At 43.7% G+C, this 16,580-nt stretch overlaps 1 protein-coding gene across 9 annotated transcripts in view; it reads left to right on the plus strand.

Moving 5' to 3' along the window:
* Positions 1–16,580, plus strand: part of LOC143782314 (uncharacterized) — a 231,213-nt gene that overhangs the window by 40,939 nt on the left and 173,694 nt on the right. For 8 of the 9 annotated variants that reach the window (XM_077269647.1, XM_077269648.1, XM_077269653.1 and 5 more), the window contains exons 4-5: positions 4,461–4,479; positions 5,182–5,259. The exons of the other annotated variant lie outside the window; for it this stretch is intronic. In XM_077269647.1, the coding sequence (XP_077125762.1) occupies positions 4,461–4,479; positions 5,182–5,259 (97 nt within the window). The remainder of the gene's footprint in view (positions 1–4,460; positions 4,480–5,181; positions 5,260–16,580) is intronic. 9 annotated transcript variants of the gene reach the window in all.

The following is a 16,580-nucleotide window of genomic DNA, read 5'->3' on the forward strand; positions in this document are numbered from 1 at the left end:
CATGATCGCGGTGTGCCGGCGGTATAGGGAAGCATCGCGCAGGGAGGGGGCTCCCTGCGGGCTTCCCTGAGACCCCCGGAGCAACGCGATGTGATCGCGTTGCTCCGAGGGTCTCCTACCTCCCTCCTCGCCGCAGGTCCCGGATCCAAGATGGCCGCGGCATCCGGGTCCTGCAGGGAGGGAGGTGGCTTACCGAGTGCCTGCTCAGAGCAGGCGCTGGTAAGCCTGCAGCCCTGCACAGCAGATCGTCGATCTGACAGAGTGCTGTGCACACTGTCAGATCAATGATCTGTAATGTCCCCCCCTGGGACAAAGTAAAAAAGTAAAAAAAAAATTCCCCACATGTGTGTAAAAAAAAAAAAAATCCTAAATAAAGAAAAAAAAAAAATATTCCCATAAATACATTTCTTTAGCTAAATAAAATAAAAAAAAACAATAAAAGTACACATTTAGTATCGCCGCGTCCGTAATGACCCAACCTATAAAACTGCCCCACTAGTTAACCCCTTCAGTAAACACCGTAAGAAAAAAAAAAAAAAACGAGGCAAAAAACAACGCTTTATTATCATACCGCCGAACAAAAAGTGGAATAACACGCGATCAAAAAGACTGATATAAATAACCATGGTACCGCTGAAAACGTCATCTTGTCCCGCAAAAAACGAGCCGCCATACAGCATCATCAGCAAAAAAATAAAAAAGTTATAGTCCTGAGAATAAAGCGATACCAAAATAATTATTTTTTTCTATAAAATAGTTATCGTATAAAAGCGCCAAAACATAAAAAAGATATAAATGAGATATCGCTGTAATCGTACTGACCCGACGAATAAAACTGCTTTATCTATTTTACCAAACGCGGAATGGTATAAACGCCTCCCCCAAAAGAAATTCATGAATAGCTGGTTTTTGATCACTCTGCCTCACAAAAATCGGAATAAAAAGCGATCAAAAAATGTCACGTGTCCGAAAATGTTACCAATAAAAACGTCAACTCGTCCCGCAAAAAACAAGATCTCACATGACTCTGTGGACTCAAATATGGAAAAGTTACAGCTCTCAAAATGTGGTAACGCAAAAAATATTTTTTGCAATGAAAAGCGTCTCAGTGTGTGACGGCTGCCAATCATAAAAATCCGCTAAAAAACCCGCTATAAAAGTAAATCAAACCCCCCTTCATCACCCCCTTAGTTAGGGAAAAATTAAAAAATTAAAAAATGTATTTATTTCCATTTTCCCATTAGGGTTAGGGCTAGAGTTAGGACTAGAGTTAGGGCTAGGGTTAGGGTTAGGGCAAGGGCTAGGGTTAGGGCTAGGGATGTGGCTAGGGTTAGGGCTAGGGTTAGGGCTAGGGTTAGGGCTAGGGTTGGGGCTAGGGTTAGGGCTAGGGTTAGGGTTAGGGCTAGGGTTAGGGCTAGTGTTACGGCTAGTGTTAGGGCTAGTGATAGGGCTAGGGTTATTGCTAGGGTTAGGGCTAGGGTTGGGGCTACAGTTAGGGTTGGGGCTAAAGATAGGGTTAGGGTTTGGATTACATTTACGGTTGGGAATAGGGTTGGGTGTGTCTGGGTTAGAGGAGTGGTTAGGGTTACTGTTGGGATTAGGGTAAGGGGTGTGTTTGGATTAGGGTTTCAGTTATAATTGGGGGGTTTCCACTGTTTAGGCACATCAGGGGCTCTCCAAACGGGACATGGCATCCGATCTGAATTCCAGCCAATTCTGCGTTGAAAAAGGAAAACAGTGCTCCTTCCCTTCAGAACTCTCCCGTGTGCCCAAACAGGGGTTTACCCCAACATATGGGGTATCAGCGTACTCAGGACAAATTGGACATCATCTTTTGGGGTCCAATTTCTCCTGCTACCCTTGGGAAAATACAAAACTGGGGGCCAAAAAATAAGTTTTGTGGGAAAAAAAAGATTTTTTTATTTTCACGGCTCTGCGTTGTAAACTGTAGTGAAACACTTGGGGGTTCAAAGTTCTCACAACACATCTAGATAAGTTCCTTGGGGGGGTCTAGTTTCCAATATGGGGTCACTTGTGGGGGGTTTGTACTGTTTGGGTACATCAGGGGCTCTGCAAATGCAACGTGACGCCTGCAGACCAATCCATTTAAGTCTGCATTCCAAATGGCGCTCCTTCCCTTCCGAGCTCTGTCATGCGCCCAAACAGTGGTTCCCCCCCACATATGGGGTATCAGCGTACTCAGGACAAATTGGACAACAACTTTTGGGGTCCAATTTATCCTGATACCCTTGTGAAAATACAAAACTGGGGGCTAAAAAATCATTTTTGTGAAAAAAAAAGAATTTTTATTTTCACGGCTCTGCGTTATAAACTGTAGTGAAACACTTGGGGGTTCAAAGCTCTCAAAACACATCTAGATAAGTTCCTTAGGGGTCTACTTTCCAAAATTATGTCACTTGTGGGGGGTTTTAATGTTTAGGCACATCAGGGGCTCTCCAAACGCAACATGGCATCCCATCTTAATTCCAGTCAATTTTGCATTGAAAAGTAAAATAGCGCTCCTTCCCTTCCGAGCTCTGCTATGCGCCCTAACAGTGGTTTACCCCCACATATGGGGTATCGTCGTACTCAGGACAAATTGCACAACAACTTTTGTGGTCTAATTTCTTCTCTTACCCTTGGGGAAATAAAAAAATGGGGGCGAAAAGATCATTTTTGTGAAAAAATGATTTTTTATTTTTACGGCTCTGCATTATAAACTTCTGTGAAGCACTTGTTGGGTCAAAGTGCTCACCACACATCTAGATAAGATCCTTAGGGGGTCTACTTTCCAAAATGGTGTCACTTGTGGGGGGTTTTAATGTTTAGGCACATCAGGGGCTCTCCAAATGCAACATGGCGTCCCATCTCAATTCCAGTCAATTTTGCATTGAAAAGTCAAATGGCGCTCCTTTCCTTCCGAGCTCTGCCATGCGCCCAAACAGTGGTTTACCCCCACATATGGGGTATCAGCGTACTCGGGACAAATTGTACAAGAAATTTTGGGGTCTATTTTCTCCTGTTACCCTTGGTAAAATAAAACAAATTGGAGCTGAAATAAATTTTTTGTGAGAAAAAGTTAAATGTTCATTTTTATTTAAACATTCCAAAAATTCCTGTGAAACACCTGAAGGGTTAATAAACTTCTTGAAAGTGGTTTTGAGTACCTTGAGGGGTGCAGTTTTTAGAATGGTGTCACACTTGGGTATTTTCTATCATATAGACCCCTCAAAATGACTTCAAATGAGATGTGGTCCCTTAAAAAAAATGGTGTTGTAAAAATGAGAAATTGCTGGTCCACTTTTAACCCTTATAACTCCGTCACAAAAAAAAATTTTGGTTCCAAAATTGTGCTGATGTAAAGTAGACATATGGGAAATGTTACTTATTAAGTATTTTGCGTGACATATGTCTGTGATTTAAGGGCATAAAAATTCAAAGTTGGAAAATTGAGAAATTTTCAAAATTTTCGCCAAATATTCGTTTTTTTCACAAATAAACGCAAATTACATCGAAGAAATTTTACCACTATCATGAAGTACAATATGTCACGAGAAAACAATGTCAGAATCGCCAAGATCCGGTGAAGCGTTCCAGAGTTATAACCTCATAAAGGGACAGTGGTCAGAATTGTAAAAATTGGCCCGGTCATTAACGTGCAAACCACCCTTGGGGGTGAAGGGGTTAAGTTTCCCAATTTTTTTGTGGCAAAATTTGGGGGGTCGGCTTATACTCGGGTCAGCTTATACTCGAGTATATACGGTAACTACTTTTTTTTTTTTTTTTTTGCAAACTTTAGAATTTTTTTTTCCCTCCACCTAAATAAATAAAACAAAACCTATACATTTTTAGTATCTGTGAACTCGTAATGCCCTGGAGAATCATAATGGCAGGTCAGTTTTAGCGTTTAGTGAAAATACATATATATATATATATATATATATATATATATATATATATATATATATATATATATATATATATATATATATATATATATATATATATATATATATATATATATATATATATATATAAAGTATTGCGGAATTGCACTTTTATTGCAGTTTCACCACAATTTGAATTTTTATTCCCCTTTTCCAGTGCACAATATGGTGAAACCAATGGTGTAGTTTCAAAGTACAACTTGCCCCTCAAAAAAAAAAAAAGCCCTCACTTGGCCATATTGATAGAAAAAAATAAAGTTATGGCTCTGGGCAGAAAATGGAAAATCCAAAGGTCCTGAAGGGTCAAAGTATCCCCCCTTCCCCCTCTGAAATGCTGCATGTGATCATACAGCCAGTGCCTGATACATGCTGCCTGTGGATTGGTCAGCACGTGTCTGTTGTCAGGTTCCCTTTAATGCACCAGTTGTACACATCACTGCTGGTACTATCACATTTCATTTATTGCATGTATTAATTCTCTCTTTTATTTCCGGTGTGCACTGACCTTTGAAGATGGAAGATGCTTACTATGGTAAGTAAAAACTACTTATTTAAAGATCTAAAAAAAACGATGTGTCTCATATCATACCGCTACAAGAGATCATTCTTCTATACTGGAGTAGTAACGCTGTGGAGAATCCAGTAGGAGAAAGCTAGCCACCTTAATACACCCTAATTATCAAAACCTCGGACAAAACTTATTTTACTACTTGCTATGTGTGAAAATAATTGCTACATTCTTGATGTATTCCTGCAAGATCAAAATGACCACCTTTTTGCCCACTACTCAGTCCATCCCTTCTCAACCATTCTGTTCCCCCATTGTAAAATAACTACGGTATATTCCCTACAAGTACACACGCTGTTCCAGGGTGTTGGCAATGGCTGCTTCACTCTCCCCTCCTTCAGACAAGTCAGACATCTTTAGGTAGTGCTTTATCAGGAGGGGAGATCGAAGTGGCGACTGATAGGCTGCAAGTCTCGTATGACATATTAATATTACACAAGACCCAGGAGAGACCCATTAGAATGTAGCCTACATCAGAGTCAAGTAGAGCTGTTATTTCATAGGGGAAGGAGGATGTAATCATTTTGGAAGGGGATGTCCGAGTAGTGTTTTTTTTTTTAAGATAGCGTAAAATATACTGTCTTTTTATTTCAAAATATACATTTGCGTGTGCTAAACAATTTGTGATGCCTTTATTAAACTGTAATGTTAATTACTGTGTTTTAGGCCAGAAGTATGGAAAATATTCTTACAGCAGCTTGCAAGATTATATTTCATGCCTGTCACGAAGAGAACCACTCATTGGTAAGTTAACTTAATATTATTGAAAAAAAAAAAAAATAAAAAAAAAATATATTTACTCCCCAATTTAGGGTGGACCTTATGATCTGGTGAGTCTTAGTCCGCCAGGTAAGGTGACTGATTGCTGTTTATCTGGTGCAGCACTTCTAAATTACATTAGATATATAATGTATGTGTTTTAACTGTTTTGCACTGTTTGACTTCATGTTGATCTTTGAGTAGATCTAGGATTAATCCAGATACACTGATAAATGAGATGTGGTAACTCGCAAAGATGTCTGCTTTGGACAGTCAGCTTATTTATTTTTTTAAATGTTCGTAATTTGACAGTGTCCTATCGCTGATATCCTTTGTGATAATTTTTTAATCAGCAGAGAAACCTGAAAGCAAGCTCAGATTGTTTGCAGCTCTGTACTCCAGGTGAAAATCATAGATTAAGGACTTGCCTTATTACCGTATATACTCAAGTATAAGCCGAGGCACCTAATTTTGCCACGGAAAACTGGGTAAGCTTATTGACTCAAGTATAAGCTGGGTATGCGTGGCTCCCCCCGTCGCTGTCCTGGTATGTGTGGCTCTCCCCTCCTGTCCTTGTATGGATGCTTCCTATTACAAAAAAAAGACAAAAACATCCTACTCACCCTCCAGCATGCCCTCGCAGCATCTCGTTGGTGCCGGCTTCCAGTTGCTCTTCTGTGCTGAGCGATCATGTGGCACCGCTCATTAAGGTATTGAATATGCACTCCACACCCATGGGAGTGGAGATGTGTGCATATCCATTACCTTAATGAGCGGTACAACGTGATCGCTCAGCACAGGAAGAGATGCTGCGAGGGCACGCTGGGGGGTGAGTAGGATGTCTTCTGGAAGCCAGCAGCTGTCGCTGCGCGCGCTGTAAGAGGAATGAATATTCATTTCTCTTTAGCAGCAGCACAGGCTTTAGCCACAGCCGCCGGCTCCTGCCTCTGTGACCCGCTGCTCCACCGCTCCCCTTCCCCTGCTGGCTTTCTGGGACAATGGCTCGTGTATAAGCCAAGGGGGGTGTATGGTATTCTGAAAATAGCTTTTCTAAACTAAACCTCTTTTAAGGTAACCATAGATACTACTCACATGGCAGATGGATGAGCACATTACAAACACGTCATCAGACTAAGATCTTATTCACCCCATAAATACAAAAAGCCTCCCATGCCGATGCTTGTATGAAGGAAGTCCTTTAGGAAAGATAATACCTGTATGTAAATATATTAACCAGGATTGAAGGATGGCCAGCTACTGCGTCCCCTCTCGCCAAAGCGAAGTTCGCCGCCAGCTTCTTCCAGGGGCATCTTTCTTCATACAAGCATTGGCATGGGAGGCACTTTTGTCTTTTTTTTTTTTTTAACCAAATATTTTTATTGTGCAAAAGAAATAGAATAAAATCCATTCAAATAACAAGGTACATTAGTGTTTTTGATTTTAAAGAAACAGACCCACCCACCCCCCTCCCCCCTTGAAGACCAACTCCAACCATACAATACTCTTGGAAAGAAGAGCGTAAACATTACATAGATATTTACTATTAGCATCATTTTATCACCACCCCTCAGTTATTTCCATCCAGCCATGGCTGCCACAGCTTTTGAAAAAACCCCATCCTGTTCCTCTTATTATATAAACTTTTTTCGAGCTGGACAATGATTCGCTTGTGCAATAAACTCTCGTCTAGTAGGAGGTTCCTCCCTGATCCAATACCTTGCAATCACCTTTCTCGCAATGAACAATAATCTAGCAATTGCCATTTTGGCAGTGTCGTCGGTCAGGATTTCCTCCACATACCCAAGTACACAAACCACCGGATCCCTGGGAATCGAACACCCATAAATTACCCCTATCTGGTTCAGCACAACAACCCAGTATGCAAATAATCTGGGACACAGCCACAACATGTGCAGTATACCCGCCTGAGACTGGGAGCACCTAGGGCACCCAGAGTCATCTCTCAGCCCGGCCTTAAACAACATGTCAGGTGTCCTGTAGGCCCTATTTATCACATATAGTTGCGACAGTCTCCCAGGTTCACTCATCGACAGCCTGGGTATGTATTCCAATATAGACTCCCACCTATCGTCGTCTATTTGCCCCAGTTCATCCTCCCACTTCCCTCTGGCCTTAATAGGGTAATCCATTAGAAAGGTATGTAGTAAATCGCCATATACTTCGGATATTGCCCCTTTTGTTCCGTTGTTATTTAGTATAAAGTCCAACATTAGATCCTTCTGAATCACTATAGGCCCTCTCTTTTTTTGTGCCGGAAATGCGTGCTGAACCCGTCTATATTGATACAACTTTAATCCCGGGAACTGGAATTCCTGCTGCAGCACCTCAAAAGATTTAAGATTCCCGTTATGAATCAACTGACCTATCAACCCAATGCCTTTTTCCCTCCACTCTCCCATTCCTTCCATATGATTAAATTCTTGAAAAGAGGGGTTATCCCAGATAGGCGAAAACTCCGTGAATTTCTCAACCCCCCTTATACGTTTAATTGTCTGCCATACCTTATGAATTAAATTTATAGTGTGAAAACAAGATCCCAATTTCTTAAATAGTCCTGCTTCTAGACCCTGGCCCAAGGGCCACATGCCGATAATATGTACCAGGCTACTATGTCCCTGAACTTTCTCAAGTCCTTCCCCCCATCCTCGAAGATGCTGGCTCTGCGCAGATAAAAAGTATAACCAGGGATTAGGCAGGGCAAGTCCCCCTTCATCTTTAGGTCTCTGCAGTATCTCCTGCCTAATTCTAGGGTTCTTCCCACCCCATACCAATTCCCCGAATAATGATCTTAGTTTACGAAATCTGGTCAGAGGGATCCACACCGGAGAATTATGCAAAATATACAAAACCTGTGGCATCACAACCATCTTAAGGAGATTTACTCTACCCACCACCGACAGATGCAACTTAAGGTACCGTCACACTAGGCGATATCGCCAGCGATCCGTGACGTTGCAGCGACCTGGATAGCGATATCGCTGTATTTGACACGCAGCAGCGATCTGGATCCCGCTGTGAAATTGCTGGTCGCTGCTAGAAGGTCTGCACTTTATTTGGTCGCTAGGTCGCCGTGTATCGCCGTGTTTGACAGCAAAAGCAAGGATACCAGCGATATTTTACACTGGTAACCAGGGTAAACATCGGGTTACTAAGCGCAGGGCCCGCTTAGTAACCCGATGTTTACCCTGGTTACCAGCGTAAAAGTTAAAAAAACAAACAGCACATACTCACCAGCGCGTCCCCCAGCCTCTGCTTCCTGACACTGACTGAGCGCCGGCCCTAAACTGAAAGTGAAAGCACAGCGGTGACGTCACCGCTGTGCTGTTAGGGCCGGAGCTCAGTCAGTGTCAGGAAGCAGAGGCTGGGGGACGCGCTGGTGAGTATGTACTGTTTGTTTTTTTAACTTTTACGCTGGTAACCAGGGTAAACATCGGGTTACTAAGCGCGGCCCTGCGCTTAGCAACCCGATGCTTACCCTGGTTACCCGGGGACCTCGGCATCGTTGGTCGCTGGAGAGCGGTCTGTGTGACAGCTCTCCAGCGACCAAACAGCGACGCTGCAGCGATCGGCATCGCTGTCGCTATCGCTGCAGCGTCGCTTAATGTGACGGTACCTTTATTTATGAGATTTTGGCGCGTAATTTGTTTATTAATGGCTCAAGATTAAGCTCCTCAAATCTAGTTAAGGGAAGAGAAACCTGGATCCCTAGATAATTAAATTGCGACACCACCCTTAATTTTGTACTCTGCTCCACCTCCCCTGTACAATCCACTTCCCTATCCACCTGCATAACACTTGATTTGTCCCAGTTGATAATCAATCCAGAAATTTGCCCAAATCCTTCAATTAATGAAATCACATTTCTTAAAGGCTCCCCAGGACCCTCAAGAAACAAAAAATCTTCTGCGTACAGAGCAATTTTCTCCTCCATTTCCCCATACACAAACCCCTTTACTAACTGAGACCTTCTGATAGCCGCCGCCAGAGGCTCCACCGCCAGAGCAAACAGCAACGGGGACAATGGGCATCCCTGCCGCGTACCTCGAAACAGTTGAAAGCCCTCCGACAGTGCATTGTTCACCCTAAGTTTAGCCACTGGAGAGGAGTATAGGAGTCTCACCCATGAAACAAAAACTGGCCCAAACCCAAAGCGACCCAGAACTGACCACAGGTATTGCCATTCTATACTATCGAAGGCTTTATGTGCATCGAGGGACACTACCACCCTCCTACCAGCATTCTCCGCCGGTATCTGCATATTGAGGAATAACCTTCTCAAGTTGATGGCAGTAGATTTATTAGGCATAAAACCCGATTGATCCGAATGAACCACCTTTTCTATTACCCGAGTCAGTCTGTTCGCCAAGGCCTTAGCCAAAATCTTAACATCTGTTGTCAGGAGTGATATCGGTCTGTATGATTCCGGCAGCCGTAGATTTTTATCGGGTTTAGGAATGACCACTATAGTGGCCTCCCTCATGGAAGCAGGCAATATTCCCTTCTCCAGTGACTGCTCAAATACCCCCAACAATCTGGTCAACAACTCTTTAGAAAGGACATCATAGATTTCAACAGGGATGCCGTCAGCCCCCGGAGCCTTCCCCCGCGCCATGGACCTCAAGGCACCCTCCAACTCTTCCACCGTAAGCGGCCTATCTAATGAATCTCTATCCTCAGCTTCCAGCCTAGGTAAATTTGCCTCCTCTAGAAATTTGTCAATTTCACCTTCCCTCTGCCCCGTGTGTGATATATACAATTTACTATAAAATCCCTTAAAACCTTCCAAGATTTGGGCCCCCTGTGTTACAATGCTACCATTTTCTAATTCAAGAGCATGTACGTGTGACGAATCCCTCTGAGCAGACGTCACCACTGATAGCAGGTGACCCACCTTCTCCCCTTCCGCGTTAAAGGCCTCTCTTTGGAAAGCTCTCGCCCTCTCTGCCTTGCGTAAGTGTAATCTGTTAACCTCTTCTTGAGCCATCTTCATACGGTTCATGGTGTCCTGAGAACGTAAATTACTCAATGCAGCCTCCGCTGCCTTCAGTTCCTCTAATATGGCTTTGTCAGACTCCCTTGTTTGTGTTTTATGCCTAGATATCCCTTTAGATAATATTCCCCTCAAAAAAGCTTTCATAGTATCCCAAACCACATGTTTCGCTGCACTACCATCATTAAATTTAAAAAATTCCTTTATCTCTTCCCCGATCTTTCCCATGTCAAGAATTTGTAGCCAGAAGGGGTTAATCTTCCAACCCAATTTAGCCATCTCCCCAGGCCCTTCAATTTGCAGTGTTGCTACCAATGGACTGTGATCCGACACTATTCTAGGCATATAATCTACCTCTCGTACCAACCTATCCATTCCTTCATTACCCAGAGCCATATCAATACGGGATAGTGAGCCATGAGTCGCTGAATAACAGGAGAAACAGTATGTATCATTATTACGAACTCTCCATAAGTCCCTCCATGCCACCTCTTTCAAATAGCTACCAAACGCTGTTAAATTCCCCTCCTTCCTCAAGATAGCATGCTGCCCCCTATCCCAGTGATCATCAATAATATTGTTCACATCCCCAATTATGAGCAATGGAACTCCTCCCCACCTTCCAGATATATTTAGGATTTCCTGTAGTTTCTTCCCTGAGTACGGTGGAGGAATATACACAGACACGACACATAACAGTCTAGCATATATCTTACACACAAGGAATACATATTGTCCATCACTGTCTATTATCACCTCTACCTCCTCGAACGGTACGCTTGTATGTACAAGGATTGACACTCCTCTAGCATAGGCCGATAATGTCGCATGATATGCCTTTCTCACCCATCTTTTCTGCAACAAACCCGTTTTTTCCTTAACTAAATGAGTCTCTTGAAGGCATATCAGCGAGGGTCTCTGCTTCAAACTATATTGCAAGATAGCATTACGTTTGGTATCATTCGATAGACCCCTAATGTTCCAGCTCAAAATTTTAACTCTATCTCCCATCATTTTGCGTAATGGTGAAACTTCTCAACTTCCTTCCGTTGGTCTCCCTTACCCCTTTAACCTGGGCCCACCTACCCATAACTCCCCCCCAAACCCTCATTTTACAAACAAAACCCCTTCCCTTACCCTTCCCTTCCCTCGATAACTACCTCCCCTAAAACGTTATAACAATCAACGTATAGTCTCCTACTCCCTCTCTGTATGAGAAAGGGGAACGCGCTGTCACAATCCCAGCAGTGGCTCAATAGCCGATACCAGCCACTAATAGAATTACCACTCTCTTTCAGTCGTTCCTCCCCCCGCCCTTTTGAAACAGAATATAGAAACAGTTGCGCCGCCGAACACGCACCCAGGAACCACATGTCAGATTCCTCCAGCATTATATCAGAATCAACCAACAACTCGATTAACCCCCCCCCACAAAGCTGTCACAATAGCCAGAAGTCCACATCTGATCCTCCTCAGCGGTTCTTTTCTGCTCCAATACGTTTTGTATTCAGGTCCAGCCAATGTGACACCTCCTCAGGATTTTGAAAAAAGTGGACCTTTTCCAGGGCCACCACTCGTAATTTGGCTGGATACAGCATAGAATAAGACAGTCCCAGTTCACGTAGACGTCTTTTAGCCTCTCCGAACTTCATCCTGAGCTTTTGTACAATTGTAGAATAATCAGGGTATATGGATATTCTGTTGCCATCAATAGTTAATTCCTCTATATCCCTGGCCCTTCTCAGCAGAATATCCCGGTCTCTGTAATTTAGGATTTTGGCTAGAAAGGTCCGTGGGGCGGAGCCAGGAGGCAGAGGTCTGGTCGGTACACGGTGAGCTCTTTCGACCGCAAATAGTTTTGTGAGACTGTCCCCTCCAACCTTAGATTTCAGCCATGTCTCAATAAAGTCAGTGGGGTTATTTCCTTCCGCCTTTTCAGGCACACCAATAATTCTCAAATTATTTCTGCGTGAGCGATTCTCCAAATCGTCAGTTTTAAGCTCCAGCTCCGCAATGCGCTGGACATATTTTTTCTCTCTCTTTGCCAGTTCAGCAATCTGATCTTCCGTACCACCCACGCGTTCCTCCAGCAGTTCAACTCTCCCCTCCATTTTATGCATAGCTGAGCGAAAAGAGGCCACTTCCCCCTTCAGGTCATCCACCTGGACAGTTAGGGTTGTCAATGCAGTCTTACAGAATATTACTGCAGAAAATATATCCCTCAGAGTTGGCTCCTCAACCCCATCTGCACACACAATCCCCATTTGTACAGTACGTTCCGGGGTCAGCTCAGTTAACTCAGACAATGGAGCATTCCTCATGGCTGGTATTGCATTAGATGTTACGGGGGATCCGCTCATCATTCTCTCTGCCTGTACCCCAGCCTTCTCCCCCACCTGCTCCTCCAGGTCCGTCGCTCCTTCTGCCAACTCTCCCCCGTTTCCCTGCATCAGCCTTCCTGCATCTTCCGTCCTGGCAAACTGTTGCAACTTAGCGATTACCGCTAGTCGCTTCTGATAGGCAGCGTTCGCCTTTGCCGCCTCTTCCACGGCGCTGTCGGCGCCATCTTGGGAGCGCGTACTGCCCGCCATCCCAGGTTCTTTCTGCTTCTTTCTCGTCATCCTGCAGCTTCCACACCTCGCGGCAGGCTCTTTCCGGTCCCCAAGTACTTAGGAGCTCCTGCGGTGATATCTGGCATTCGGCGGCGCCACTGAAGTAAACGAATCACCGTTCGGGCAGCGGGAGAGGTCCGGCAAACGTCCTCTCACATCCCCTGCTAGGCCACGCCCCCCAGGCACTTTTGTCTTTATGGGGTGACTGCTCGCATTTCCTCCTGCAACCTTGTATACCTATGACAACACTTTAACCTTTTCATGTGGTCCTGCATTCTCTGAGTTAAAGAAGTTGTCCACTACTATAACTTTTTTTTTTTTTTTCATAAATCTTGCTATTATGTTCCGCTGAAAACATCCACTGTGTTTATTTTAGCAATATTACCTTTTATCATGCTGTAGCAGCACATCTTTAGTGCTGGATCCAGCTCTCATGGGGTTAATAGACAACTTCCTTTCTCCTGACATTGTGCTCTAATACTACAAGTTCCATGATGCATTGCACTTGTCTGTAACTCTGCACCTGGCACACCCACTCTAAAACACACCCCAACCCCTCCCTCCTCTCACCCCTCTATCTTCAAAAAGATTTGTGATGTCATTTCTGTCCAACCTCCTCTTTTACATTTGTCCAACACACTCCATTACACACAGATACATGGATAGATAGATAAATAACAAATAAATAGATGAATACATACAGATATATCTATATATCTATGTCTATTTCCATAGATATGTCCATATCCATGTTTCTAAACCCCTTCACCCCTGGAGCTTTTTTGTTTTCGTTTATCGCTCCCCTTCTTTCCAGAGCCAGCATCCAATCTGCAGCTAATTCGGATGTAATCCGGACAGTGGACACGCACCCTACGCTATCCATACATCTATCAATAGATATACCTATCCAGATATATCTATAGATAGATATATGAATAGATAAATGTATGCATCTATAGATCTATCTATATGTAGATCTGTCTATCCATTTCATCTATCTGTGTGTGTAATGGAGTGTGGGTTGGACAAATGTAAAAGAGGAGATTGGACAATAATGACATCACAAATCTTTTTTTTTTGTTCAATAATACATCTTTATTTAGCTTTCAAAAACGCGCAAAAACCGCACCAAAAGCGAATTAAAAAATGCATAAAAAACTGCACCAAAACTGCACCAAAAACTGCACCAAAACCGCACCAAAAACTGCATCCAAAAACGCACCAAAAACTGCATCCAAAAACGCACCAAAAACTGCATCCAAAACTGCACCAAAAACTGCATCAACACTGCACCAAAACCGCACCAAAAACTGCATCAAAACCGCACCAGGTTTGATGCAGTTTTTGGTGCGGTTTTTGCGTGGTTTTGATGCAGTATTTGGAAATAAATGAATGGAAAATGTGCATGATTTGAATGGAAACATGCATGAAAAAAACGGATTCGGAGGCCGGATTCATCATTTCACATCTCAGTTTCATACGTCTTTTGCCCGATCAATCACTGTGGGTTTGTTCGCCGGACAGAAAAATCGTTCCTCTGTATGTGTTTTCCGTCCGGCGGAAACAGCTTTTTTTGATGGATCCGGCAAAAAATGGATGAAATGTGTGGCCATCAGGTGCAGTCCGGCGCGAATACAACTCTGAGAAAAAACGGATCCGGCAGAAAAAAAGTATCCGTTTTTTTCAAAACTCACCGGATTGTTCCTGACGGCAAAAACCTGATGTGTGAAAGCAGCCAGATATATGGATAGATACATCTATGTATTTATAGATATATCTATCTATAAATATATCTATAGATAGATATATAATAGAAAGGCCGATGTTTCTAAGGCTACTTTCACACTTGCGTTTTTAGCAATCCGTCGCAATCCGTCTTTTTGGGAAAAAAACGGATCCTGCAAATGTGCTCGCAGGATGCGTTTTTTTACCCATAGACTTATATTAGTGACGGATCATGATGGATGGCCACACGTCGCGTCTGTCGTGCAACGGATCCGTCGTGTTTTGGCGGACCGTTGGCACGAAAAAAACGTTCAAGTGAACTTTTTTTGCCGTCATTTTCTACCGCGCATGCACGTCCAAAACTCCACCCCCTCCTCCCCGGACTTCAGAATGGGCAGCGGATGCGTTGAAAAACTGCATCCACTGCCCACGTCGTGCACAAATTTCACAACGTGCGTCGGTACGTAGGCCCGATGCATAGCGACGGACCTGTACTGACGCAAATTTGAAAGAGGCCTTAATGAGCGTTTAATTTAATTAAAAAATGTTGTGGGCTCCTGCGCAATTTTCTGCACCAGAGGGAGAAAGCTGACGGCAGGGGGCCAATATTTGTAGCCTGCTATGAATATCAGCCCGCCTTTACTGGCTATTATAATAGGGGGACCCCCCAAAAAAATAACGTGGGGTCCCCCAATATTTTATAGCCAGAAAGGTTACGCAGACAGCTGAGGGCTGATATTCATAGCCTAGAGAGGGGCCATGGATATTGGTCCCTCGGCTACAAATACCAGTCCGCAGCTGCCCCAGAAATGGCGCATCTGTAAGATGCGCCAATTCCGGCACTTAGCCCCTCTCTTCCCACTCCCGTGTAGCGGTGGGATATGGGGTAATAAGGGGCTAATGTCACCTTGCTATTGTAAAGTGACATTAAGCCGGGCTAATAACGGAGAGGCGTCAATAAGACGCCTATCCATTATTAATCCAATACTAATAAAGGGTTAATAAAACACACACATTAGGAAAAAAGTATTTTAATATTCTTCATTTAGCCATACTTCAGCGCCAGCAAAAAACATAAAATAATAAACCGTATACTACCTGTCCGCCGTAGTCCAATTAGTAACGAGTGTCCCACGACTATCTCCCCTGTAGAACAGTGACATCGGGTGATGTCACTGCTCTATAGGACCTTCAGTGACACTGACAGGAGACAATGGCTCCTGCAGTGTATCACTGAGAGGTTACCTTAGTTCACTGGTCTCACTTTATGGCAAAAAGCTGCGTGGGAACTTTCTCACACAGCAATGCTAAAAGTGGGACTAGGGACTATTTTCTCACAGGGGCGTAGGAATACATTGTGAGGAATACATTGTGGAAGGATACCTCCCAACATTATATTCCTGGAGCCCCTGGGGAGCGGTCGCATCAGCTGATGCTCCTGCTCTCCACAGGAGATCGTCGAGGGACACTCGTTTTAATTGGATTTCTGCGAATCAGGGAGTATAGTGTTTTTAATATTTTTTTACAGATGACACTGGCTTCGGGGATAAAGGTGACAAGTGATGGGGGAGTATGTACTGTTATATGTACTGTATGTCTATATGTATGTTGTATGTTTGTACTGTATGTATGTACTGTATGTGGCATGAAGCATGTCACATGTTGCATGGTGCATATCATCGCATGGTGCATGTTGTCACATGTCGCATGTCGCATGTCACATGGTGTATGTTCTGTATGTGTACTGTATGTACTGTATGTGTTTTTTTTTTGTTTTTTTTTTACAACACATGAGCCGGATGATGGGGCTGCTACTGTCCCATCATTGGCTAATGTGTCTCTCACTGTCACTGTAGCAGGCATAGCCCGATGGGACTTGCAGTCCCATCGGACGATGCCTGCACACAGGCACACACACAGCAATGACACCCTACCCCCCTCCCCGCAGCAGACCCCCG

The sequence above is a fragment of the Ranitomeya variabilis genome, chromosome 6, assembly GCF_051348905.1.
Source record: "Ranitomeya variabilis isolate aRanVar5 chromosome 6, aRanVar5.hap1, whole genome shotgun sequence".
Taxonomy (NCBI): domain Eukaryota; kingdom Metazoa; phylum Chordata; class Amphibia; order Anura; family Dendrobatidae; genus Ranitomeya; species Ranitomeya variabilis.